This window comes from Accipiter gentilis, chromosome 3 (assembly GCF_929443795.1).
Source record: "Accipiter gentilis chromosome 3, bAccGen1.1, whole genome shotgun sequence".
Classification (NCBI taxonomy): domain Eukaryota; kingdom Metazoa; phylum Chordata; class Aves; order Accipitriformes; family Accipitridae; genus Astur; species Astur gentilis.
In genome coordinates, this window is record NC_064882.1 from 47,522,377 (window position 1) to 47,544,370 (window position 21,994).

Sequence of the window (21,994 nt, forward strand, 5' to 3'; positions counted from 1 at the left end):
CGTCTGGCACTTAACACTGTCAAAAAGTCTTCTTCCACCCTTTATAAAATGTTTTGCTGATCGTGTTTTTAGTTCGGCTGCACCCATCAATAGTGAGATTAAATTTATTTCTGAGAAAGATTACCCAGTAAGATTTTTGGTGTTCGTAGGGAGTATGTTTTAATTTTTTAATGTCCTTTTGCTGATTTCCAGCACTCAGCTGAATAGCCTGGGAGAAGGATGCCTGTTTAATGAATCGCATCCAAAATTCGTAGCTATATCATATGTCATAATGGAAGCAATGCCTTATTTTTCTTTCAGAAATGCCTTGAGCCCTAAATTCTTGCTGTCTAATTTGTGTCCCATCAGCACGTCGGGGCTGCACTGGTAGCAGCTGTGTTCCCAATCGGTATCCACAGAGGGACGGGCGATGTTGCTGAGAATAATAGGAAGCATTTGTCATTAATAATAGTTTCCTTCTTTTTCTTTTGACTGCAAACAGACTCGTAACCCTGCAGTTTTCCGCCCCATCGGTAACGTGGGTCACTAAGCAGCATCTCTTCCCTGAAAGCCCCCGATGCTAAGTAAAATGGATGACATTTAATATCAGGTTTAAAAGCATGATTCCTTAAATTCCGATTGTTTTGTGAGACAAAACCAGGAGCACTCAGACATTCAAGAGCAGGTGACGCCAACCTGAGCAGCGGGGCAGGCGACCCGCTCCCCCCAGCCCCGGCCCGAGATGCCGTCGCGGGCAGGGGAATGGAGATGGATGCCGGTGCTGTAACCTTCCTATCCATCACTGTCAAGCCCCAGAACAGTAAACCCAGACAAAGTCTTTTTCTTCCTTTTCGGCAGCAAAAATGCGTTCCCTCGTCCCTGCAGGTTTGTCTGGTGGCTTTACTGACACTGGGACTAATTTTAGTTCTCTTTTTAAGGAGCAATGCATCAAGATTTTAATTTTAGGAAAAGCCAGTCCCGAGAGTGAACTGGTATATTCAGAAAATATGTTTCAATTTGTAAGGGTTTTGTTTGGTTCTTTTGTTTTTTCATCTTTTACCTGCAAGCGCAGGTGCGAATCTCAGCATCCTTATTCTACCAGTTGCATATTTGACTTTATGTCTCTGCCTCCAGCCCTCTTTCTCTCCCCAGACCCCCAAGCCTTACCTAGTTTAGCAGCTTTATTGTGTACTTATCATATTAAAGTAGGATTTTATAGCTGTTTGGAGCACTTCCAGTGAGTCCTGTGATGTGGGAATGGGGCTTCAGAGTTTCGGTCCTGGAGTTTATTAGGCTTTTGTTTAAGTCTCTTGTGAAAGCCAAAGGTATAAGCTGGTTAAGAGGGTGGTGAGGCAAATTAATGAAAGGACTTAGGCGTATATTAAGCATGGATTGAAGGTGGTGCAGATAATTTGCTCTAAATCAGAGTAGATATAATGTACATTACAAGAAAATGGGTTTATATACACAATAGATAACAATTGTAGAGGTGAAAAAGAGGTGGTTTAGGCTTAAAACAAGACACTGGTAATAAATTAATTCTCCAGACTTGGGGGCTCATAAAATATTTCCTGATCTATAAATAATTCGCTGTCCCATCAGCATAAAAAGGGAATGGCTGCATGAACCATTGCATCAGGCTAGGGTTTGGAACCAGGCTGATGGTGCTCAGGAGAAGCACAAGGTCGTGGTGGGATCCCTTACCTGCACTACAAATCCCCCCTCCCTAGAAACATGCTTGTTTTGCATGTTCAAAGCACTGTGCATACAGTTTATTAATTTTATGACCTTCAAAAGGAAAGCTTTTGGAGGACTGGGGAGAAATAGGAAATTAAATAAACATTAAGAGCCAAATCTTGCATGTGTTGGTCTTATGAATAGTCCTGTATACATCAGCAGCATTTTTGGTGTGAAACAGGCAAGAAAGAGTGGAGTTGCAAGGTTCTAAAAATCCTATTAGGTTGCCTGTGATGAGAGAAACCTGGGAAAAATGCAACCTGTTTTCCTGTAGCGTTATCCCCGCGGCGTGACCGCTGCACTGGAGCCTCCGGCTGGACAAAGCCCTTGAGGAGACGTAAGGCACCGGTCGTGCCCATCGAGGTGGATGTCCTCTTTATTTCCCCATCTTTTTGAAAAAGCTGTTTCCCAAGATGCGTGTCAGAGGTTTGAAAGTCTTGTGGTGCAGCTTTGCGGTGACGTGCGTGCGTGGATGGCATGGCTGATGTCCAGGGAAGGGCAGAAGTCGTTTTAAAAATGTCTGTTGCTGGCCAGGTATTAGTTGTAAGTTTTGTTCTTACTGCTTGGCTTTACGTAGCTCTTTTTTTTTATGCAGTCAAGAGAGATTCTCTCACCTCTTTATTTAAACCTGAAGTGAAATAATGCATAGAGGTTAAATGAATTGCCCAGAAAGACACAGTAGGACACATCTAATTATGTCTCAATTTAGGAGTGAGTTCTGGCTCCAGCCCAATGAGCCAATTTGAAAAGAAGAAAAAAAACCAACTCTGGAGAGGAAAAAAACCCTAACACAAATGTTTCTGTGAACCTGTAAATAGAGGAGATGATGCTTTTTTCAGAACGGGCATTTGCTTTTTAAAATGGGTTTGCTGTCTTCCACAATACGTCTGTAACCCAAGATTTAACAGGACGTGCAGTGTGCTTTTTGTAATTGCTATGTGTCTTGTAACCTAGTTCCCTGCTCTGCTCTTTTTTGGACCTCCTGGTGCTGGTATATATATAATTTTTCCATATCTCCTGTACCTCAGAGGTAGTGGGAATCAAATGTAACAACCCAGATTTGGAGATTACGACTGAAAAAGCAAAAAGAAAGGGGGCTGCTCTCGCTCCTACAAAAGTGTTTCCCATCTACGTAACCGGTTCCAGCAGTGGTTGAGGCAGATTGTTTTTACAATACTTAGATCATAAAATAAGCAGTTCCATAATCTCTAAAGTCTTTTAACTGCTGCTTTATGAGAAATTAAAAGTGCCATAAAAATTATATTTAAAATTTCATTAAACTCCAAATTTTCAGTCAGCCCACTCCTGGGGGCAGTCAATAAGAAACACAGATGTCTCTGCCGGTTTGAGGAATCCTCCAGCCCGACACACAAGCATGCCAAAATGTGCCGATACGGGTCCCGGCGCAGCCGTTCACCACCTCCTTCTTGGCTGCGTTATCTGGCTCCGAGGACTTTCTCACGCGGAAATCCCGTTATTTGTGTGAGATGCCGGGGTTTGCCCACCACGCCGGAGCAGTCCTCTCCCTCAAGCGCAGGCTGCGGGCTTGGCACCATGCAGACGGCTGCCTGATGTTCTTCCAACGTGCAATCCATCAGGAATTAGCGTGTGCGGCGCTGGAGGTGAGCACAGCGGTTTTGAGGACAAACTCCCTGATTTTAGGATACTGTGCGGTGTGCTTGCTGGTATCCACCCTGTTGCAGTGCACTGGCAAAAGCTCATATTTCAGGGGAGAAAAGCGGATGTCGCAATGAACAGAGGGAAAGGTTTGTGCAGATGACATCAGGAGAGACATCTCCATGCCACTGATGCTGATCTTTGGATGAGCATCAAATACCGTGTTCAGTTTTGGGCCCCTCACTACAAGACAGACATTGAGGGGCTGGAGCGTGTCCAGAGAAGGGCAACGAAGGTGGTGAAGGGTCCAGAGCACAAGTCTCATGAGGAGCGGCTGAGGGAACTCAACTGAGGGGTTGATTAGCTTGGAGAAAAGGAGGCTGAGGGGAGACCTTATCGCTCTACAACTACCTGAAAGGAGGTTGTAGTGAGGTGGGTGTCTGTCTCTTCTCCCAGGTAACAAGCAATAGGACGAGAGGAAATGGCCTCAAGTTTCTCCAGGGGAGGTTTAGATTGGATATTAGGAAAAATTTCTTCACTGAAAGGGTTGTCAAGCGTTGGAACAGGCTGCCCAGGGAAGTGGTTGAGTCACCATCCCTGGAGGTGTTTAAAAGATCTGTAGATGTGGCACTTGGGGACATGGTTTAGTGGTGGACTTGATGATCTTAAAGGTCTTTTCCAGCCTAAATGATTCTACGATTCTTCAGATCTTGAAATACCTGATAACTTTTTATTATATTAGTGGCTTACAGCCCAGTCAAGTGCCACGGATCATGGATATTGGGAGCTTTAGAAAGCTGCTACCTGTTGATTAAAGTGCTATTAGCATCTTAGACTGTCCCAAATACAAGGTTGAGCACAGCTTGCATGAGCTGCCTGCATGGACGGCTTGAAAGAACAGCTTTTCATCATGGAGCAAGCATATCCTGATGCCCATACAAGCACGTAGTTCAGCTTATCCCCGGGAACTTGCAGACCCTCGGTTTGCCCTGTGCTTCGCCCAGGCCTGCCTGCTGCTCGCAGAGCCTGCGACCTGCACCGTTCCCTTGGAGGACGAGAGGAGCACATCGCTTCCTTCCCACCTCTTTGCCTGTCAAAACTCGGCCCTCATTGGGAAACAAAACTTTGCATTTTCCTGCTGTTAAAATGGAGCGGAGTGATTTGTATTGACAGCAGAGCTGTGTTCCAAGCGCTGCTGTACGTGCTTTCTGAAATGGGAACAGTAAATTATTGGTGCGCCGAGTGACAGAGGGCATGGAAGTGGGAGCCTCTGGTCCACGGCTCTGGCACCTTCCTGTGCTTAGATTTATCCTCCCGTATTTCTCCCTGAATTTGTTACCCTGGGTGTATCTTTAATTTATTTAGTGCTGCCTTCATTTCCCTCAGCTGACCTTTCTTAGAGGTTGCAAAATACTCGCAGTAGCAAAGAAAGTGATGCCTGGTGAATTAGTGCGTATAAATATGCATGGAGGAGAAGTGCATGACTCCCCATCCCATGAGCTACCAAAACCGTGCCCTTTTTGTTTGGATGCTGATGGGAAGCATTTGGACAATGCTCTCTGCTTTAGCACAGTACTTCAGTGGTCTTTGCAAGTCTGACTTGCGCAAATCCTGGGAGTTTGCTTGACGTCGGAGAGAAACGAACTTCTCTCCAGCCTTTTCACTTTGCCCCTGAACTGGGACCTCCTGCTTGCTTCTGCTATCTAACCACCACCTGATTTTTTGCCTTATATTCTCCCTTCATCTGTCCTATAACTGATCACCTTGTCTCCTTCAGCGTTTTAGCTTTAGTATTTCTCTCTCTCTTTTACTTCTCTTCTGTCTCCTTTGTAAACCTGTTGCTAATCCCACGGTGTCATCTCAGCCTCTCCTGTCCTTGTCTTCAGCTTCTGCTGTCTGCTACAACATTTTGGGTATCCTCCATCTCCAACGCCTTCCTGTGTTCTCTTTTGTTACCAAGATACCCACTGATATTTATTTACCAATCCTTACAGTTCTTTGCAACTCTAGGAAGAGAAGACACCTCTGTCCACCCCTAATTTTGTTTAAGCGATTTTAAGATAGTGCACAGTTCCTCAGCTCTGCACCCACATTCCCTTCCCCACCCATCATGGACACACACTATTGATGCTTGTCAACCTTTGCGGCTCAAATGAGCTAACAGTGAGATGCGCGCATTCCACTTTTCCTAGTATTAGTATTTTAATGGAGTTGAGAACTTCATGTCTACTAAGAGACATCCATTGGCCAGGACCAAATTTCTTGGCACGCATCTTGTACCATTTCTTCTGAAGAGCTTCCTTTTCTTCTACTTGAAACCATGTCGTGGTCCATCAGTGAGGAGTTTCTCTCTGGGGCTGCGGATGCTCCTCAGCTCTGTCAGCAGACCAGCACGGCCCCTGGGACCGCTCGTTTTGATGCAGTAACGGGACTCCAGGCTCATCTTTGTTCCATCAGAGGAACAAATGACAGAGAGGGATAAAATTTAATCTGACCCAGTTTGGTGTATTGTGAGTAACTCCTCCCTCTCCCTGCAGCTCTCTGGAATTCCCCAGATGGGAATGAGCTTTGATAATTTGGCCTATAATGGGGAACAGCTTCAAAGCAGGGCTGTGTGGGAATGGTGTGGGTGAAGTATAAGCTCATATGGAAATTGGGGTGTTCTCTCTGTTCCTCTTGCCTCAATTCCTACCCATCATTTCTCACCTTTTTTCCCTTGTGAGCTTCTCCAGAGTCCGTGCAGAGATTTGTTCTTCAGCCTGAGTATCCTCTAAGTGTCATTTTGTACCGCTGCGTAAGGTACAAGAGATCCTGTCGCTTGGCTTTTCTAAGATAGTCTTCCAAGGGTTTGTCTAAGGAAGGTGACTTTGAGACCTACGTTCTTCACTGAGCAATAGTGAGATGGTTTTTTCCCCAAATACAAAATCTTGTTCATGGCTGATGCAACCGCAAGCAGATTGTCCAGGTTTCCCTCAACAGGAGCTGCTGTAACCCTGATCCCACAGGTCTGCTGTCTTGAATTCTGGTGGTGTCGTGTAATTCAGAGAAAATCTTGCCCTCAAAATGATGTTTTTGAGGAATGAAGTAGCCAGCTGTGTTCATTTTAACCACACAATATGTGTAAGACTGTCCCTGTGTGCGTAGCAGTGTACAGTATACAAAAAGAGATTCCCCCGTTCTGTATAATTAATTTACAGTGGATGTCTCTTCTCTGGTGTGCGTTTGAACTCTTTATTCTTTGTTCATTGTAAAGGGCTTAACGGTTCCTGTTCCTTGATTCTTTCATCGGTGAAATGTTTTGGAAGAGAGGTTAGAGTCCCCCTGTGACCTGCCCTGGGTGGCCCAAGACTGTAGACCTTGCAAAGACATTACTTTTTTGGCCTGAACACAAGTCTCTCAAACCTTTAGCCTGGCTAAATGCTTTGTACAAACAGCCGCATACTGATCTGCTCTATTCTCTTGTGATTTTCTGCTCAAGGGGCTGTACTGTAGGTGGCTTGCTATGTTTGCCACTTGCCTTGGTAGTGGAGACAGTACAATAAACGAATCCGACAGTACTGAGGCCAGCACTGTGCTTGGTTGTTCTGAGAAAATTATCCTGAAATCTGGTTGAAGAGATTAAAACCAAGAAGAACTGGCTGTGTCTTTCCTCTAAAGCTCTGTTCTCTTCTTTGTTTCTTTTTTTCTTTAAGACTTTGTTCATTCCTCCTTCAAAATAAGTTTGTGGCATTGGTATGTAAAATGTGACCTATGATTACAGAAGGTACGGCTATTTTTATAACAACCGTGGGGTGAAGTATTGCATTCATTCCTCTTTGGGCTGCTTACAGCTAAGTGCTGTAGCAGCTTTCTTCTAGCGTCTGAGCTGTATTCTTGATCTCATTTCGTCTGTAATACAAATAGTATGATCTCATACGTCATCTCACTTCTTGGATGTCAAGTCCACTGTTAATGCAGTAGAGACTCCAGTCCCTTCTTGTGGTGAGAATTACTGTTCAAGCAAATCTTGGTTCAATGTGCTACCGTTGTTGTAAAGTGCAGTGTTAAAGGGCAGTGTCACTCCATAACTCTCCCAGCCTTCCTCCCATACGGTTCCTTAGTAAGAGACAGCTAAAGGTGAGCTGCTAACGAGCAACCATGTCTTGGGATGAAATCTGTCTTGGGTTGCTCACGAGCAGATGACAGTAGCGATAAATTCACAAGTCTTGTGAAAACATTCAAGACCCAGTCATAGGCATTTTCTCATGAGGCTTTGAAATTCATGCTTTCGGGAAGATCTTAAATTTCACAGCTCCATGTGTGCTTCTGAACAGATTCCTAGCAGCTGCGAAATCCTTAAATCCAAAATAGAAATTTTCTTTCATTGCAGTCCTTTCAGGGTTTCTGTTTTCTAGTGTTTCTCCACATATAATTAGTAACATGATGTGACCCCATCCTTAGAGGGTAGGACGTAGTGGTTCAGCCAGTTTGTTGGGTACCTCAACCCAGGGATGTCTGTGACACTGAGCCGCCCAGGGCAGTTTCATCCCTCGAGAGGATGCTCAAGTGCTGTTTCTCACGTCTGAATGTTTTTAGCTTCTCAGGTACGTGCTTTTCCAAAGTGGGGGTGTTTTAGGATTGATGTGGCTTTGGGGATAATTTTTCCAGATGAGACAGTGGGGTGTACAGCGAATGTGTAAAGATGATTTATCCCTTGCAGATCAGAGTCAGAAAGCTTGTGTTAGACCTCTGTTGCGTGTGTGTGCTGGCTCAGGCAAGCTACAGTCAAATTTTAATAGCAAACGTACATTAAAATGCCTTTACAGTTAGAAGTAATTAAAACAGTTTTTGAGGATTAAATGTAAACTCTCTTTGGACTATTTGCAGCCTGAATATTGCAGCATTGGTCAGTGAAACTGGCTGGAAGCTGAGCAGCTCCTGTCTCGGTCCAGTCCCGTCCTGTGCAAAAGCGGCAAAGTCCATAGGCACAACGATGGATGGTTTCTACTAGCTTTGATTTATGCTTTTCCTATGCAAAATCTAAATGAGAACAGTCACATACATACTTTCTTTTTTTATTTCTAATTATTTGTTTCTAGTAGTAACCTTGGATAAAAGTAATGGGTTTACAGCCATGTTTGCTATTGTCCTGCAGCAGTTGTCACTTGACTGATCACTGCAAAGATGAGCAATCGTTTCAATCTTAGAGCTCTTCTGGCATCTGAAAATATTAAAAAGCAAAGACATGGATGTCTGAAAACTGGCCGCTGTGCCCCTGGAGGTACCTGTATCTGTACTGAAGGATGTTCTCCAGCCCAAGATTTTAATAGAAGGTGGAGCAAGAAAGCTGACAAATAACCCTTCTTTGGTTTCCAGAAATAAGGCAGTTGAGGAACAGGGCTGAGTCCCGATGTCTAATTCATTATTCTGTTCTTGTTAGAGCCATGGGGACTGCTCCTATGAGGGGGCTGCTGTAGGAAGTCCTTAAAAATAGGACTGTGATGATTTATTTTCCTTCTTCTGTGGCATTTGCTTGAAAATGAGATAACTTTTGGAAGGAGAAGCACTCAAGGAGAAGACCATCAGGCATGAAATGACTCTGCTTAGTGTTTAAGGACAGGACAGCCTTTGTCCTTTAGTACCTCTGTGCAGTCGTAGAGACAAAAGGCAAAATTCTCCTTCCTTACTGCTGAGCCATCCTTAGACCTCAGCTTTGTGGAGCTGGAGGAGCTGTTTTGAGGGTTCCTGTATGATAAAAACCAGAATATTTCGGCAATAATGGGCCATATATAACTTAAAAAATCTGTATGTTGGTGTATATTTTCTTTCCTTTCTTCCTTTCTGCCATCACGCTCGGTTGCATCTCAAGAAAACATTTCGTTCCAGCGTGCAGGACCTTCAGTGTCTGCAGGAGCAACAAAATTCAGCCGAAGGCAGAAGCTCCCTCTTGAGTCTTTCATGATGTTGAGTTGTGGCTTCACATTCAGGTCCCCTCGGTGATGAAAAGTTGTACGGAGAGTGGAGATAAAGCCATTACTTCTGTAACTAAAAAGGGTGAAAATTAAGTGAAGTTGGGCAAAATCAACCTCAGGCGTATCTTCAAAAGACACACTTGAATATGTGCAGTCGTTGGCTTCATGAGCGCTACCAATTAAAAGCTGTTAAATGGCATGGAAGAGCTAAGGTCCTCTAACGTGGATTTGTTCAAGTACCCCTCAGTGGGTTTAGACTTGGTTTAAATAATGGATTAGAAGAAAAATAAATGACTTAAGTATGACATTTTGGCCAGATTACACTGGAAGGAGGTAAATGTGGCCTTGTAAATATTCTCTTCGCTTTAGAAGCCAATGTTATTCACTTGTCAGATGTCTTCATCCAACATAAATAAATATGCCACATAATGGCCGCGATTCTTCCCATTTGGGGTGACTGTACGCTGGCAATAGCGCACCGTACCAGATAATGCAAATAATCTGCTGCCGAATAATTAATGATGCGGCTGGGCATATTTTTTTGATGAATGCTTATGGAGCCTGGTGACAGGCGTGAAATTAGAAAATTCCTTCAGCGCCCTAAAATATAAATAGCTTTCGGAACTGAAAAGAGTTTCACAGCTGAAGATTTTATTGTGTTGAGAGGAAAAACTTTTCCACCCCCATCCCCCCCTTTCTTCTCGGCGAGTTGTTTGTCCATTCACAAAACAAATACTCTGAAGCCCAGTACGGCTCATGGGAATAAATTTCAGGTCGAATTAGTACAGTTTCCTTGCTGTCAGGACGGTGGAATTAATGGTGTTTTGATGACACGAATTTTGAAGGGCGAACAAAGACGCTGAAGGGAGGGAGACATGACTCCTTAGAAGCGCGGTCCTCCTCTCCCCCAGCCTCTCTTGTCTTCCCTGTCATCCGTCTGCCAATCTCCCTGTCCATGGTTAGTTAAAGGCGCTTTTTATCCTCTTTTCTTTCCCACAGAGTTTGCCAGATCCGGCCCAGTGCCTGGGTTCCAAGGGGACACGCTGCAGTTGGCCTTCATCGACTTGAGACAAGTAAGTCTTTGTGTTTTTGTTTTTTGTTTTTCTTTTAAGATGTGTGACTGAAGACCATCAGGTCTTAAGGAAAGGGAGAGGAGGGGAAACGGCGTCGGTGATTTACGCCAGAGACCTATATTTCCCCCCTCCTCCTCCTCCCTGTGCTCCAAGCCACCTCCTTATTGAGCGCTCTGGGGTCCTGGAGATGGTGGAGGTGAAAAGGGCTGGTGGTACGGGGGTGAGAAAGAAAGCCATGCCTGACCCTGGCCGATGGGGTCCATTGTGCTCCCGTTGGCTTCTGCAGACGTGGCAAAAAGATAACTCGGCGACTCTCCCGGCTGACGCCAAGCAGGTGGTGCTAACAGAGAGAGCAGTGATGCAGAGACCGCCCGCCTCGAGGACTTTTGTTCGCAGATAATGCCCACAGAGGCGTTTTGCGAGGGCGAAGGAATTTGCATTCGGGCTTGTGTGGGGAGGGTATGCCTGTGTGCGCGCGCGTTTGTGTCCGTCTTTGGCTCGGCACCCCCCCCCTCCCCAGTCCCCTCTTCCGCAGATGGTCCTCAGCCATGAATGACAAAGTGGCTGTTGGGGAAGATGATTGGGGAAGGCTCCACCCATCGGTGCCCACCTCTCGAGGGGGCCCCGTTAGAGCCAAGTTGACCATAGCAGGTACTGAGGCATTTGTGGGGCTTGGCAAGCCAATTTAGGGAAAAGGGCCATTCTAGCGAGTCATTTGTTTGGGGTAGAAGTGGGCATTATTGATACACTAGGCTGGGGGGAAAACGTGAGGTGGTCCTGTCATCTCTTGGCACTGAAGATGGATGGGTTGGATAGAAAGTCTGAATGAAGTAAGACTCAATGACTGATGCTTCTCTCCTATTAAAACAATCTTTTTTTGTCTGTTAAACCCCCCTGGCTTTGTCCTTCCTGCCATCATGATGCAGTGCCTCTTGTTTTCAGGGTTGACGTAGTTTGCATTCTGAAAACTTTCGGGTGCTGAGGGTATTTCTTAAATCTGCATAATCCCTTGTATCGATGATCTCCTTACCACTGGGACTCTGATGCATGCTGGAGCTGCTTTTAACCCGTAAGGGTTTGAGAACTTCTCTGAATCCAATTGATGCGCAGGGAGCAATCTGTCATCCCGTGACATTTCTGCGGAGCCGCAATAAGTTTAATAACGTCGAGATGCCGCGCGTTTGCGTTTAGGACTTGGGCCTGCCAGTAACTGCCAGATTTGTTTGCAAAATGGTCAAAATAGCTACATGGGAAAGGTGTGTGTTATCACTGCTACGCGTTGACACTTTTATCTTCATTAGCTTCTTGGCACTTTATTGACTGCAGTACGCAATGCGCTCGCAACCTCCTGGGTATAAGGAAATGTGGAGGCTTTGGTCCTTTTCCAAGCACGAAGACATGAATGCAGGGATTTTGAAGAGGAAAGCTGTGGCTGTTTGAAGAATGAAATGCCTTAAAAATGCTCGGTGAGGTTCAGCTGCTCTGAGCCAGTGCATTAGCAGTGAAATGTTTGTACAGTTCATAAGTGCAAAACACAGCCAAATGAATTCAGCTCGGGTGAAGAGAAAGCTGAACAGTAGCCCTCTACAATTCTTCCTGCTCTGTCAAATGGTCATCTTTGTACACGGCATTTTATTCTTTGTTTTGGAAGGTAGTCCCAACTTTTTTTTCTCGCATTTAAAAATAATAGCTTTTCTGAATGTTGTGAGGAGAAAGGGGAAACGCTCTGGCCTGTTGAGCTTCAGGTGAGGACAGGCAGTCCTAGATCTTCTGGGTAACAGGGGTGCTTGTTGGTCCCAAGTATTGTACAGATAATGGACAATGTCTCATCGTTCCAAGTAGGGAGGAATCCACCTATCACTTATTAGGATTATTGAGATTAAGCTTATTGAGATCAGCAATAACGTGCAGAGATAGTTCCCAGCTCCCTTAATCCTGTCGATGACCTAATCCCATTACATGTAACGTGTCACCAAACTCCATCTGTGTGAAGCTCCGTTGGCTGCTCAGGGGCCATCACGGCTCCAGTGCTCCCACCACCATGGTGCTTCTTGTTGGACTGCAGCTCCAGCTGCAGGGCCTGGGAGCAGGGGATAGCTGGAAGGGTGGATGGATGAAGGTAGAGCAAAGAGAGGTCTTTAATTTGTTCTTCAACTTGATTTTAATTTGTTCTTTTTGGACATTGCATTCTTTCTCTTTTCAGCCACTAAATGTTAACACAATATTGACTTAAAGCTATGAACGGAGAGAAAGATACCACCTGAAAGTGTTTGTGTTTCTGGCTGTTTTCCTTTGCCCGGGAAGGAATGCCGGTGTAGCCGGAATGCTGGTGAAAGGGTGTTTCCAACCTGAAATCCAGACAGGCTTCTCAAAATGTTGAAAGTAATTTCAGGTTTATGTTTCAGGTTGGTTTATACTTACCTGGAGCTGTCCTGTCAATTAGTGTGGCTTTGCACAAGCAGGCAGAAGCAGTCTGGCTTGATTACGTAGGGAGCAAAAATGACTGGGCAAAAAATGCGCCAGTAAGCAGGGAGATTAAAGAGATTTCCCCCTCCCTTCCCAATATATTTCAGTACTAGCTGTTACAGAGCAATTGTAGATGAGAGAAAATTTTGAAAGTAATGTGGGATGATTAAGTTTAAGGGAATGACCAAAATTAATTCATAGCACAATGAATTATAAAATGGGAGAAAAATGTAGTGATTTGCTTTGTGTCTTGAATACAGATCCTTGTAGTGGAAAGTAAGCCCTATAAAGATGTCGTTGTCTAGGAGCATGAGGGTTCCTCATTGTTCAGTGCAGCAGACTCAAGTGTAAGATCCCTCTGTACAATGACAGCCTGATTTTCCCCTTGAGCTCAAGCAAATTGGGAGCAATTCCATCACCGTATGGTAAAGAGGAAGAGTCATGCCCAGAAAATCAAAATCGCTATTCTGAGCAGACAGTGATTTAAAAAGGGACTTTTCTTCCCATCCTGGGACAATTCTAAACCCATAAATACCTTTAATGAAGTGATAAAGTAAACCAAGTCACATCTCAAATCCTTCTGTGAGAGCCCTTTTATAACGAGGGTCTGACAGCAATACTCAAATATTTAAGGCTTTACAAGGAAGCAATAGTTACTTTTTCCCCTTAAAGTTTAAACTTTGCTCTTCCGCACTCAGTGCTGTACATTAGAAATCTGAAATAAATTTAGTTCCATAAATAACCTTGCTAAAATATGAAAGGTGCCTAAATAATTTAGCCTTCTGTATCTTTCTTTAAAAAGTGACTTAGGCGCTTCTGTCCAAATACCATTCAATGTCCAAATACCACTGAAGATCTCCAGGAGCTTTCAAATCAGCCCCAAGCCTGCACATGCAATAAGTTCACTGTTCTCTCCGCAGCTTCTGGCCAGCTGGAAATGTTTTAGCTTTTCATTTTCATGGGTTTATTATAAGAAAGTTAGTTGAAGAGGAAGGTTTTATGTTTGTCTGTGAAGTCGCTGCAATCCACAGCCATGCTGATCTCTCCTAGAAGCCAGATCGACACTCGTGGCTGCCCGCCAAGGAAAATCTGTCTCCAGCACTCAAAGAATTTCATTCTGGGCTCTAGCAAGGGAACGTACTCGATGGATTAGAGCTCCTTACTCTAGGCCTCTCCGTCTGTCCAGTGAATTATAAATTCTGTGTGTTGAATTTCCTCTGCAAGTGCAAACTTCAGCATCGAGGGAGATGTAGAGAAAGGCAGGCGGGAGCCCATCTTGTTGGAGGCACTTGGACATGCAAGGGATGAGGACAGGGAAGTTCCACTTTTCTGCTCTATCATTTTTCTGGTTTACTTTACGGTTGTCACTTGACAGTGGTTATGAATTTGAGCATCAGCTCTTCAAACCCCATCAGTGAGGTTAAAGACAGGCAAGTGATATCGCTGGGTGTGGAACAGCTCTTCTGCTTACTGCTCGTGCAATAGCAAACATTTTGTGCGTCTTTTTACTGTGTTTGAAAGCCAGTCGTGGTTATTGTGGGTTTGTGTTGGATGCCAGCCAGGTGGGTAATGAGAGGTCTCCCTCTGATGCATTAATTTTTCCCTATTACCTCTGATAGATGTGCTTAATAAAAGAGTATTCCCCTCAGGAACACAATTCCCTTCCATCCCTGCTCTGTGTCCTGTTCTTCCCTTCATACAGGTTTCCTCTCTCTTCTGCATTGTTTGCATAGTTACTGGAGGGTTGGGTTTGGGGTTTTTTTTTCATTTAGAAGACGTGAAATACAGAGTTAGGCAGGAGCTTTTAGCTGTACGAAGCGTGCAGTTGTTCTATCTTTGTGTCCATCTTAATTTCCCCCAATGACTTCTGAACCTTCTGGCCCATTTTGGCCATATTTGGTTGGTGGGCTTCAAAGGTATAACAGCCCTACACATTTTTCTGAAAATATGAGCCGAAATAGAGGAGAAAAGCTGCAGTGTGAACTCATCCTTTAGGCTGAACCTTGAGAGAGATCCAGGGGGAAATCTGGATTTCTCGGTTCTGTGCTTGGTTTTAAGGCACCACCTGCTCCCTTGTAGGGAATAGCAAACCGTGAGGTTACATTGAGAGATACAGTAATACTGGCATTTGCGGATATTCAGCTTAGCTTCTTATCAAAACATCAGATGCTAAATAAGGTTTTTAAAAGTTCATCTGGCCTGCTTTAAAGGGACTTGGAGGCTTGGACTTGTGCAAGGTGAGCCTGTATCAAGTGAGATGTAGCCCTGTCTCCTGCTGCTACCATGTGGTCCAGGGCTTCCGTACCCTGCCCTGGGCATGGTGGCCAAGGCGAAGACCTCGCAAATTTGGGCTGAAGGGCCGAGGCCCATGGGTCTGCGCCTTGACATGACACTGCAAGGCTCTGGTCACCTCTCTGCTCTGTTACCTGAGGCAGTTCGATGGTAGGAAGGTGCAGACAGTCCCTCCAAGAGCTCTGAGGCAGCATCCAGGACATCAGGCATTTTTGTTCCCACCAGACAGGAAGCCCTGCCTTGGTTTTTTTAACTTGTTTTTATATTTTGCAGTTAAATGTGGTTTCCCTGCCCTGCAAAGTCTAATGAGATATCTGAGGAGCAGTGTGAAAACAAGATCTTGGGTGAGCCTCGGAGCCAGCCCTGTGTCTGCTGAGAGGGACTGCCAGTGCCATGAGTGTGCAGTGGCGGGGAGAGAGGCTTGTTAGACGTGAAACTGGTTTGGCTTATTTTTCCCCACTTGTTTTTCTGGTAGATGCAACAGAAGTTGAAAATCATATTAGAGGGACGATCAATTAAGTTAACTATCTCAGCGAGATGTCTTCTCTTTACATGTACTTGCTTGCATCTTTGAAGCACAGGTTTCTGTCGTAAGAGAAGTTGCAGACAGAGTAGCTGCCGTGTTAATCCTTGGATGCAGTAAGGCAGAGATGAAAAGGTGACTCACGGGTTTCAGCTCATCTGCTTCCTTGCCAGTTGCTATTTTCTGTCTCCGAATTGCTCTGTAGACTGCCATCCCCCTGGCCCAATACCTTGCCCATCTTCAGCCTCGCGGCTTGGTTGGTTCTCCCAAACGCCCGTTGCATTGCTCTGGCCAAAGGCGGCAGCATGGGGGATCTACACTCTATTTTTTTTTTTTTTTTTTGAGAATCATTCTCGTATGTTTTGGTTTCTGGTCATCTTTAGTGCTTAATGCCTTTTGCAAGGGGACTTTTACCATAGGAAGACAACATTTCCATTTTACATCTCACTTAACTTACATTCTCTCCTCTCCTTTTAACTGCATCCCTTTACTCCTGTGTTTACCCTTTATTCTGGCCTTGCTTAATAGTGCTTGCTTTAATTATTTAACTGTTGCTACGTGGCCTCTGCCACATTCTCCTCTCCAGCTCAGCGATCTGAAGCCCTTCGCTGGCTCTTGAGAGTGGTCCTGCATGCCCTGCCTGCAGCTGCTTCCCAAGTGGAGTCAAGCAAAATGTTGATTTCTATTAATCTTTCATGGCAAATGTCATCTTCTTGTGCACTAAGGAAACAAGAGGTGTGAAGACACATGTTCCAGTTGCAGCCTTAATTCTTAATTACCCAGTAATGATGGGTTTGAGCTAGTCTTATCATTACCCTTAAATATAGGGTTTTGCTGTTAAGATCGTATCTCCAGGCTGTTAATTACTTTTGTTGCTCCCCTCCGAGTTCCTTCCACTGATTGGTATCTTTTGGATAATGCATCCACCATTATTAATCACATTCATTATGGTAGTGCCTACAGGCCAACTAATAACTGCCCATTTTGCTGGGTCTTGTGCAAACATGAAGACCTGAAGAGTCTAAACAGATGATGGAGACCAGAAAAGGCAGGCCAAATGCGTCTGACTTGCAGCCGAACACATTACTGCCAATTAAATGGTGTTTTGTTTCCTAACACCCGTGAATGTGATAGATGCTTTTCTAGGCATCCAGAAGCCATAGCCACATCAGCTTCCCAGAAGTGGGGATATTATCGCCTTCATCCTCTGTCACACCTCTCTACTTCCATAGACCCAAATTACACTGGTTTTTCTAAATGCCAGATTGCCTGGGGAAACCAATTTCAAAGCTGTAGTCTGGTGTTAATTTATGGTGGACCTCAGCAGTGTCTGGGCCACTCCAACATCATGCTGAGTTTCCTCTCAAAAGTTATCTGCATGGGGTAATACAATAATTTTTTTAACAGAAAAAAGACTTGCACATTAGCTTTCTTTCTCAAGAAGTGCCTGGATTTGTTTTCTAAATCCATATTTGGAATGAAATTACCTTTGAAAATGTTTGCTGTAATCACTTGGTGGAAAATAACAGTTTGTGTAAAGTCAGAGATTTATTAAGGCCCGTTTAAAACCTTATGAATGTCATGTACTCGTATTGTACGAGTCGTCTACTTTTTGGAAGGTGGAGCTGGCCATAGCCTTCAGTTCATGTTAGAAGCCTGCTACAGTGAGAACATGGTACCCGTTTCACCTGTGAACAAGGTGTGCCCAAGGCCCTCAACATCTGGAGATCACATGAGGATGTGGGACCTATTTCCATGTCAACCCTTGGGCTTCAAATGCCTTTTAGATTTCCATTAGTCAAGGTATTTAGGTGTCTCGATCCGTCTGTCTCCCACCTCGTGTCTCCCTAGGAAACATGGAAGAAATAGAAAGGTAAGAATGGAGGGAATGACTTTAAAAAAACACAGCCAAAATTAACAAAGAAAACCCCACAGATGTTTAACAAGGGGCCTTTTTGGCCTTATTTCATGCTCTTAATATCGCCTGATCCTTCTGCCTTGAGGTTAGCGCCATCCATTTTAACCTCTGTTAGTAACATCAGAGCAAGGTGCTTTTTCTTTGCTGGAAACCATTTGGACCTTGATTAAAAGCTGTCTCAGAACAGTTATGACACATCTAAGAAGTAGCAAGAGATGGTTTGCAAGCTGTGTTGGAACCTCCTAAAGGTCAGGCTGGACTCCAACACATGGGTGTCCATGCTCTTCCAGGCATCCCGCACCTCTGGTGGTGCTCAACCTACCCAGGGTACTCATTGGGAAAGGTGCTCCATGTTGGAGACCCATCATGGATGACAAATAGAGGCATTTTTTTCTCCACTCCGATGCATCTTTATGTGAATGCCCATGGAATTATGCTCAGACATGGATTGTTGGGCAGACATTGCCCAGGGAGCCGTGCAGGAATCCCCTGGTCTGCGGCTAACCCAGTGCACCAGGAAGGACATTCTAGGGTCTTGGCCAAACCACTGTGTTTCTTGCTTGTTAGGCTCAGGGTACGGTTTTTTTTTTTTTTTTAGTGCCCCAAACCCAACAGTGTTTGAAAAGGGCACATTAAGTAGTTTATTTATTTTTAAATCAGTGTTAACTGTCTGACTCACAAAGGAAGGATGCCTCAAAGTTTGTGCTGAAAATCCAAGCTGCTGCTCGCTGTGCTCTGCAGAAAGCGGATGGGAGAGGGAAAGGCACATAAAGGCATGAGCTCAGAGCAGATTTAGAGCCTTAACTCTGATTTTTCTTGCTTTGGTGGGTTTAAGCTAGTCTTAGTGTTACTTTAAACACAGCCTTTTGTAGTTCAATTATATTAAAATCACACCGATCCCTAGTCTGTTCAGCTGCTGGGACTCGGTCAGAATCCATCACTCTTGATCCAGGAAGGATGTATTGGCATGGTGAGGAATTAAAAGTGCCTGGATGCACCCTGGAGCCTTCAAACAAAAAAAAAATCAAGAGTGCAAACATATTCTGTTAGCACTTCTTTTACATGGAGAGCGCTGCCTGGGTTTCTTTCGTTAGGGCATGGCAATGGAAATTGTGGAGACTGTCGACACTTTACAGACTGGAACAATAAAACCAAACAAACAGTCAAATCCTCTTTCATTGGGAGATTTTTGGGCTAGACAGAAGAAAAAAAGGGAGGAAATGAGGAATTTGAAAGCAACAAATAGACTTTTCTACCTCGTGGTTGGCTGTTAAATTCCTCAAGACGTCATGTAAACGGTGCGAGGGGCTTGTTTGGATGTTGAAATCAGAAGATGGTGGGGTGGGAGATACTTGTTCTCAAATTAGTTGGTGCTTTAGGCTGACCCTTGGGGTTTGCTCAGGAACAACTGGCCTTTTCGCACTGTGGCCACCCCCAGGTCTGGGGTTTGGTGCCATACATCCCACGTCGCTGTGTCCGTCTGCTGAAGTTAACACAGAAGTTACATTTTTCTTTCCAAGGCTGTGTGCTGATGGATCATGCGATGGCTTATTATTCCTTTCTCTTGTTTTCACGTATAGTTTATGGTAAAACAAGCAGTGCAGCCTCTCAGATGGGACTCCGTGAAGAACCTCAGCAAAAGGGGACCTTGCACTGGAGCGGGAACACATTTTAGTTGGCTTTTATTCCTCTTAAGACTCAACTGTAGAGCCTGCCTCCTCCTGAGCACCCTCAGCTCTGGCTGCTCGTGGTCCATCCACCCCGGAGCAGGTTGCTGTTACTTCAGGCGTCTGCCGCGGGGCATGAACAGCAGGAGCTGGTCTGTGCTGGTGGGAGGAGAGATCTCCTCCCCGCTGTGCCCTCTAATTGCAGGAGGCTATGAGACAGTCATCCGAGCGGGGAAACGGACACCGCTGGAGTTATAAGGCCCACTTTCACCTTTAACCTGCTGATTGAGGCAGGATTGATGGGGAATAGAGAGGGCCAGAGGTGGTTGCCCTTCACCTCAACATCCCCGCCTGTGAAACCAAATCCACTCCAACAGTCTGTGTGTGCTCGGGAGCTGTCACTCTCCGGCTGGCGAGGAAGAGCCATCCATAAAGAAGCCTTTATGGAAATGCCTTTCATGACATCCTAGCTTCTTCACCTTGTGAAACGTGGGGTTTTCTTTCCCCCGAGTGCTCCTGTTGCTGCTGTGAAAGTGAAGAGTCGGTCGGCTCAGCTGCTGGGTCTCTCTGGAGCGCGTCAGCTGGACCTCGGTGGGTGGTAAAGTCAGTTTTGCAGAGCAGTCTTGTCTTTGAAGCCGTAGGGAAACAGTATCCCAATGCATCCGTGTAATTCCTCTCCTTGGGATTTCTCAAGTGCAGCTGGATCGCTGGGTTGTCATTTCAGAGCAAGGAAACGTTAGCTCTTGGAAAGCCTATTGTGATATTTTGCCAGTCAAGCAGTCAACTTTCTGAAATAACACACGCACATCAAAAAGCCACCGGTGGTGTGATGAACATCTGGGGAAAGTACGCAGGGCAGGACCACTGGTGCTTTTATCCATCAAGGTGACTCCAATTGCAAGGCAGTTGTTTGAGAAGCCTTCAGTACCCCGTATCCCTCGGGAACGAGCTATTAATTGCCTCTTAGACAACCGGTCCCAGAGCCGTCTGTTGTCAGACTCTCCCATTGATTTTTTTTCCATTTGATTTAAAGAGTGCACGTATTGACTAGCATTTATGTAGTACCGTACACGTGGATTAAGAGGTTTATAAATGTGATCAAGTTTTTGACGAAAGGCAGGTGACTGATGTATAAGAGCCCTAAGAAGACAGAGGAGAGGGAACTTGACCTCTTCATGCTGCAAGCTGAAGCGGTGGAGAGCGGGTGCAGGAATGACAGCGGTGCTGGAGCTTTCGAAGAAACCAACAGAGAGGAGATGTGTCCTCCAAATAAATTGAGAGTCAAGATCGCAGGATTGTGTTTTAAGATGAGTTTAATATTATATTTCAGCCAACGATTCCTTCGTGAAGCTCAGTCATTTGAGGTTAATGTGCTGCGCATCTCGCACAAGAGCATCTGTCCTTCACAGTTGTCATTTTTATTGATGAATTGACAGCAAGGTGGCACTATATAGCAAGGAACATTACAGTATGATTTATTTTAACTTCACTATTAGTTCTCCCCCATCCCATGATAAAAATAGTAATTTGCATTCCTATAAGTTCTGTTGATTCCAGGGCACGTGTGTTTGTTTTTAAACACAATGCAATAGCTGTTGCTGTTAGATGTCTAAATGGGTTATTTTCTAGGTTGGCTCTATTAGGAGAGTTTACAGATTGATCTGGTGATAGTGGGAAGTGTTCTGCTCTTGCTCTAAGTTGGTGCTTCAGTGTTTAAGTGCAGTTTTCCTCTAGAAAAGAAGGGAAGTGGTACAGGTGTCTAAATGTGGATGTCTGCTGCTGTCGTAGAAGCCCGGAGGTATCCTAGATGTCCACAAGAGACAGGGAGGTAGGACACAGGCATTCAAAAGACTTGTGCTTTGCTGGAGTAGCAGCTCGTACATGCCATTAGCTGCCTAAAATGGCATCAGATACCTCATTTTAGGACCTGAACTGCTCTGTGTGACTGATGATCGGTTTATTAGGAGTATGTCAACATCTGTTGTAGTGACAAAATCGTGCTTTGAGGTAACAGCTCTGCTGCTAGTAGAAGTAATGGAAGATGAGGTGGGTTTTGTTCTAGCCCATGGCCGGTCGTGTTCCAGGTCCAGGTGCTAATGCAGTTTCAGGTCCTATTCTTAAATGTACCTATGCAATTTCAAGGAGCCAGGAGTTGGGAACATGGTCTCCCAAGTGTTAAAGTGAACAAACCAGAAATATCCTTGGTTGACTTTCTAGCTTTCAGGTTGACTTTGCATTCCTGCCCATGAGTAAAATGAGCACTTAATCCTAGAAACCTAACAAACGTCACCAAAGCACCAGAGATTTAACAAGCATTAGAAATCCAGTATGAGATTTTGACTAAATATTAGAATAAGTACCCTTATTATTACCTATTTTTATATGTATCCAAAACAAGATGTGACTTCCAAGGTGGTATGTGAGATCAGCAGAGTGCTAAGAGGGCTCTGTGTGCTACAAGATATATAGGGAGGAAGGGAGCAATTAGGCTAATGGTCTTTAATTGATAAAGATCAAGGTGGTTTGACCACCAGTGCAGAGGAGTGGCAGTTTTCTGCTGTGGGCCTTGTTGGAGGAACTGGCTGAAGGTGAAACCAGTGTAACACACACAGATTTTGCGCCTGGACCTGAAAGCAGGTATGAAGACTGAACAAAGTGAGGACGGGTTCCTTCTGGACCAGCAGCACCTCCTGAACTTTCAGGACTGTCCAGACAATGCAGAGGAGAGTAAAGGATGGCGAGAGGAACAGTACATCTGTGTGTGTGGCAAT

At 44.9% G+C, this 21,994-nt stretch overlaps 1 protein-coding gene across 2 annotated transcripts in view; it reads left to right on the forward strand.

Annotated features, from left to right (window-relative positions):
* The window catches only part of EXOC6B (exocyst complex component 6B), a 306,757-nt gene that overhangs the window by 222,176 nt on the left and 62,587 nt on the right, over positions 1–21,994 (forward strand). For both annotated transcript variants that reach the window (XM_049792431.1, XM_049792440.1), the window contains one exon: positions 10,284–10,357. In XM_049792431.1, the coding sequence (XP_049648388.1) occupies positions 10,284–10,357 (74 nt within the window). The remainder of the gene's footprint in view (positions 1–10,283; positions 10,358–21,994) is intronic.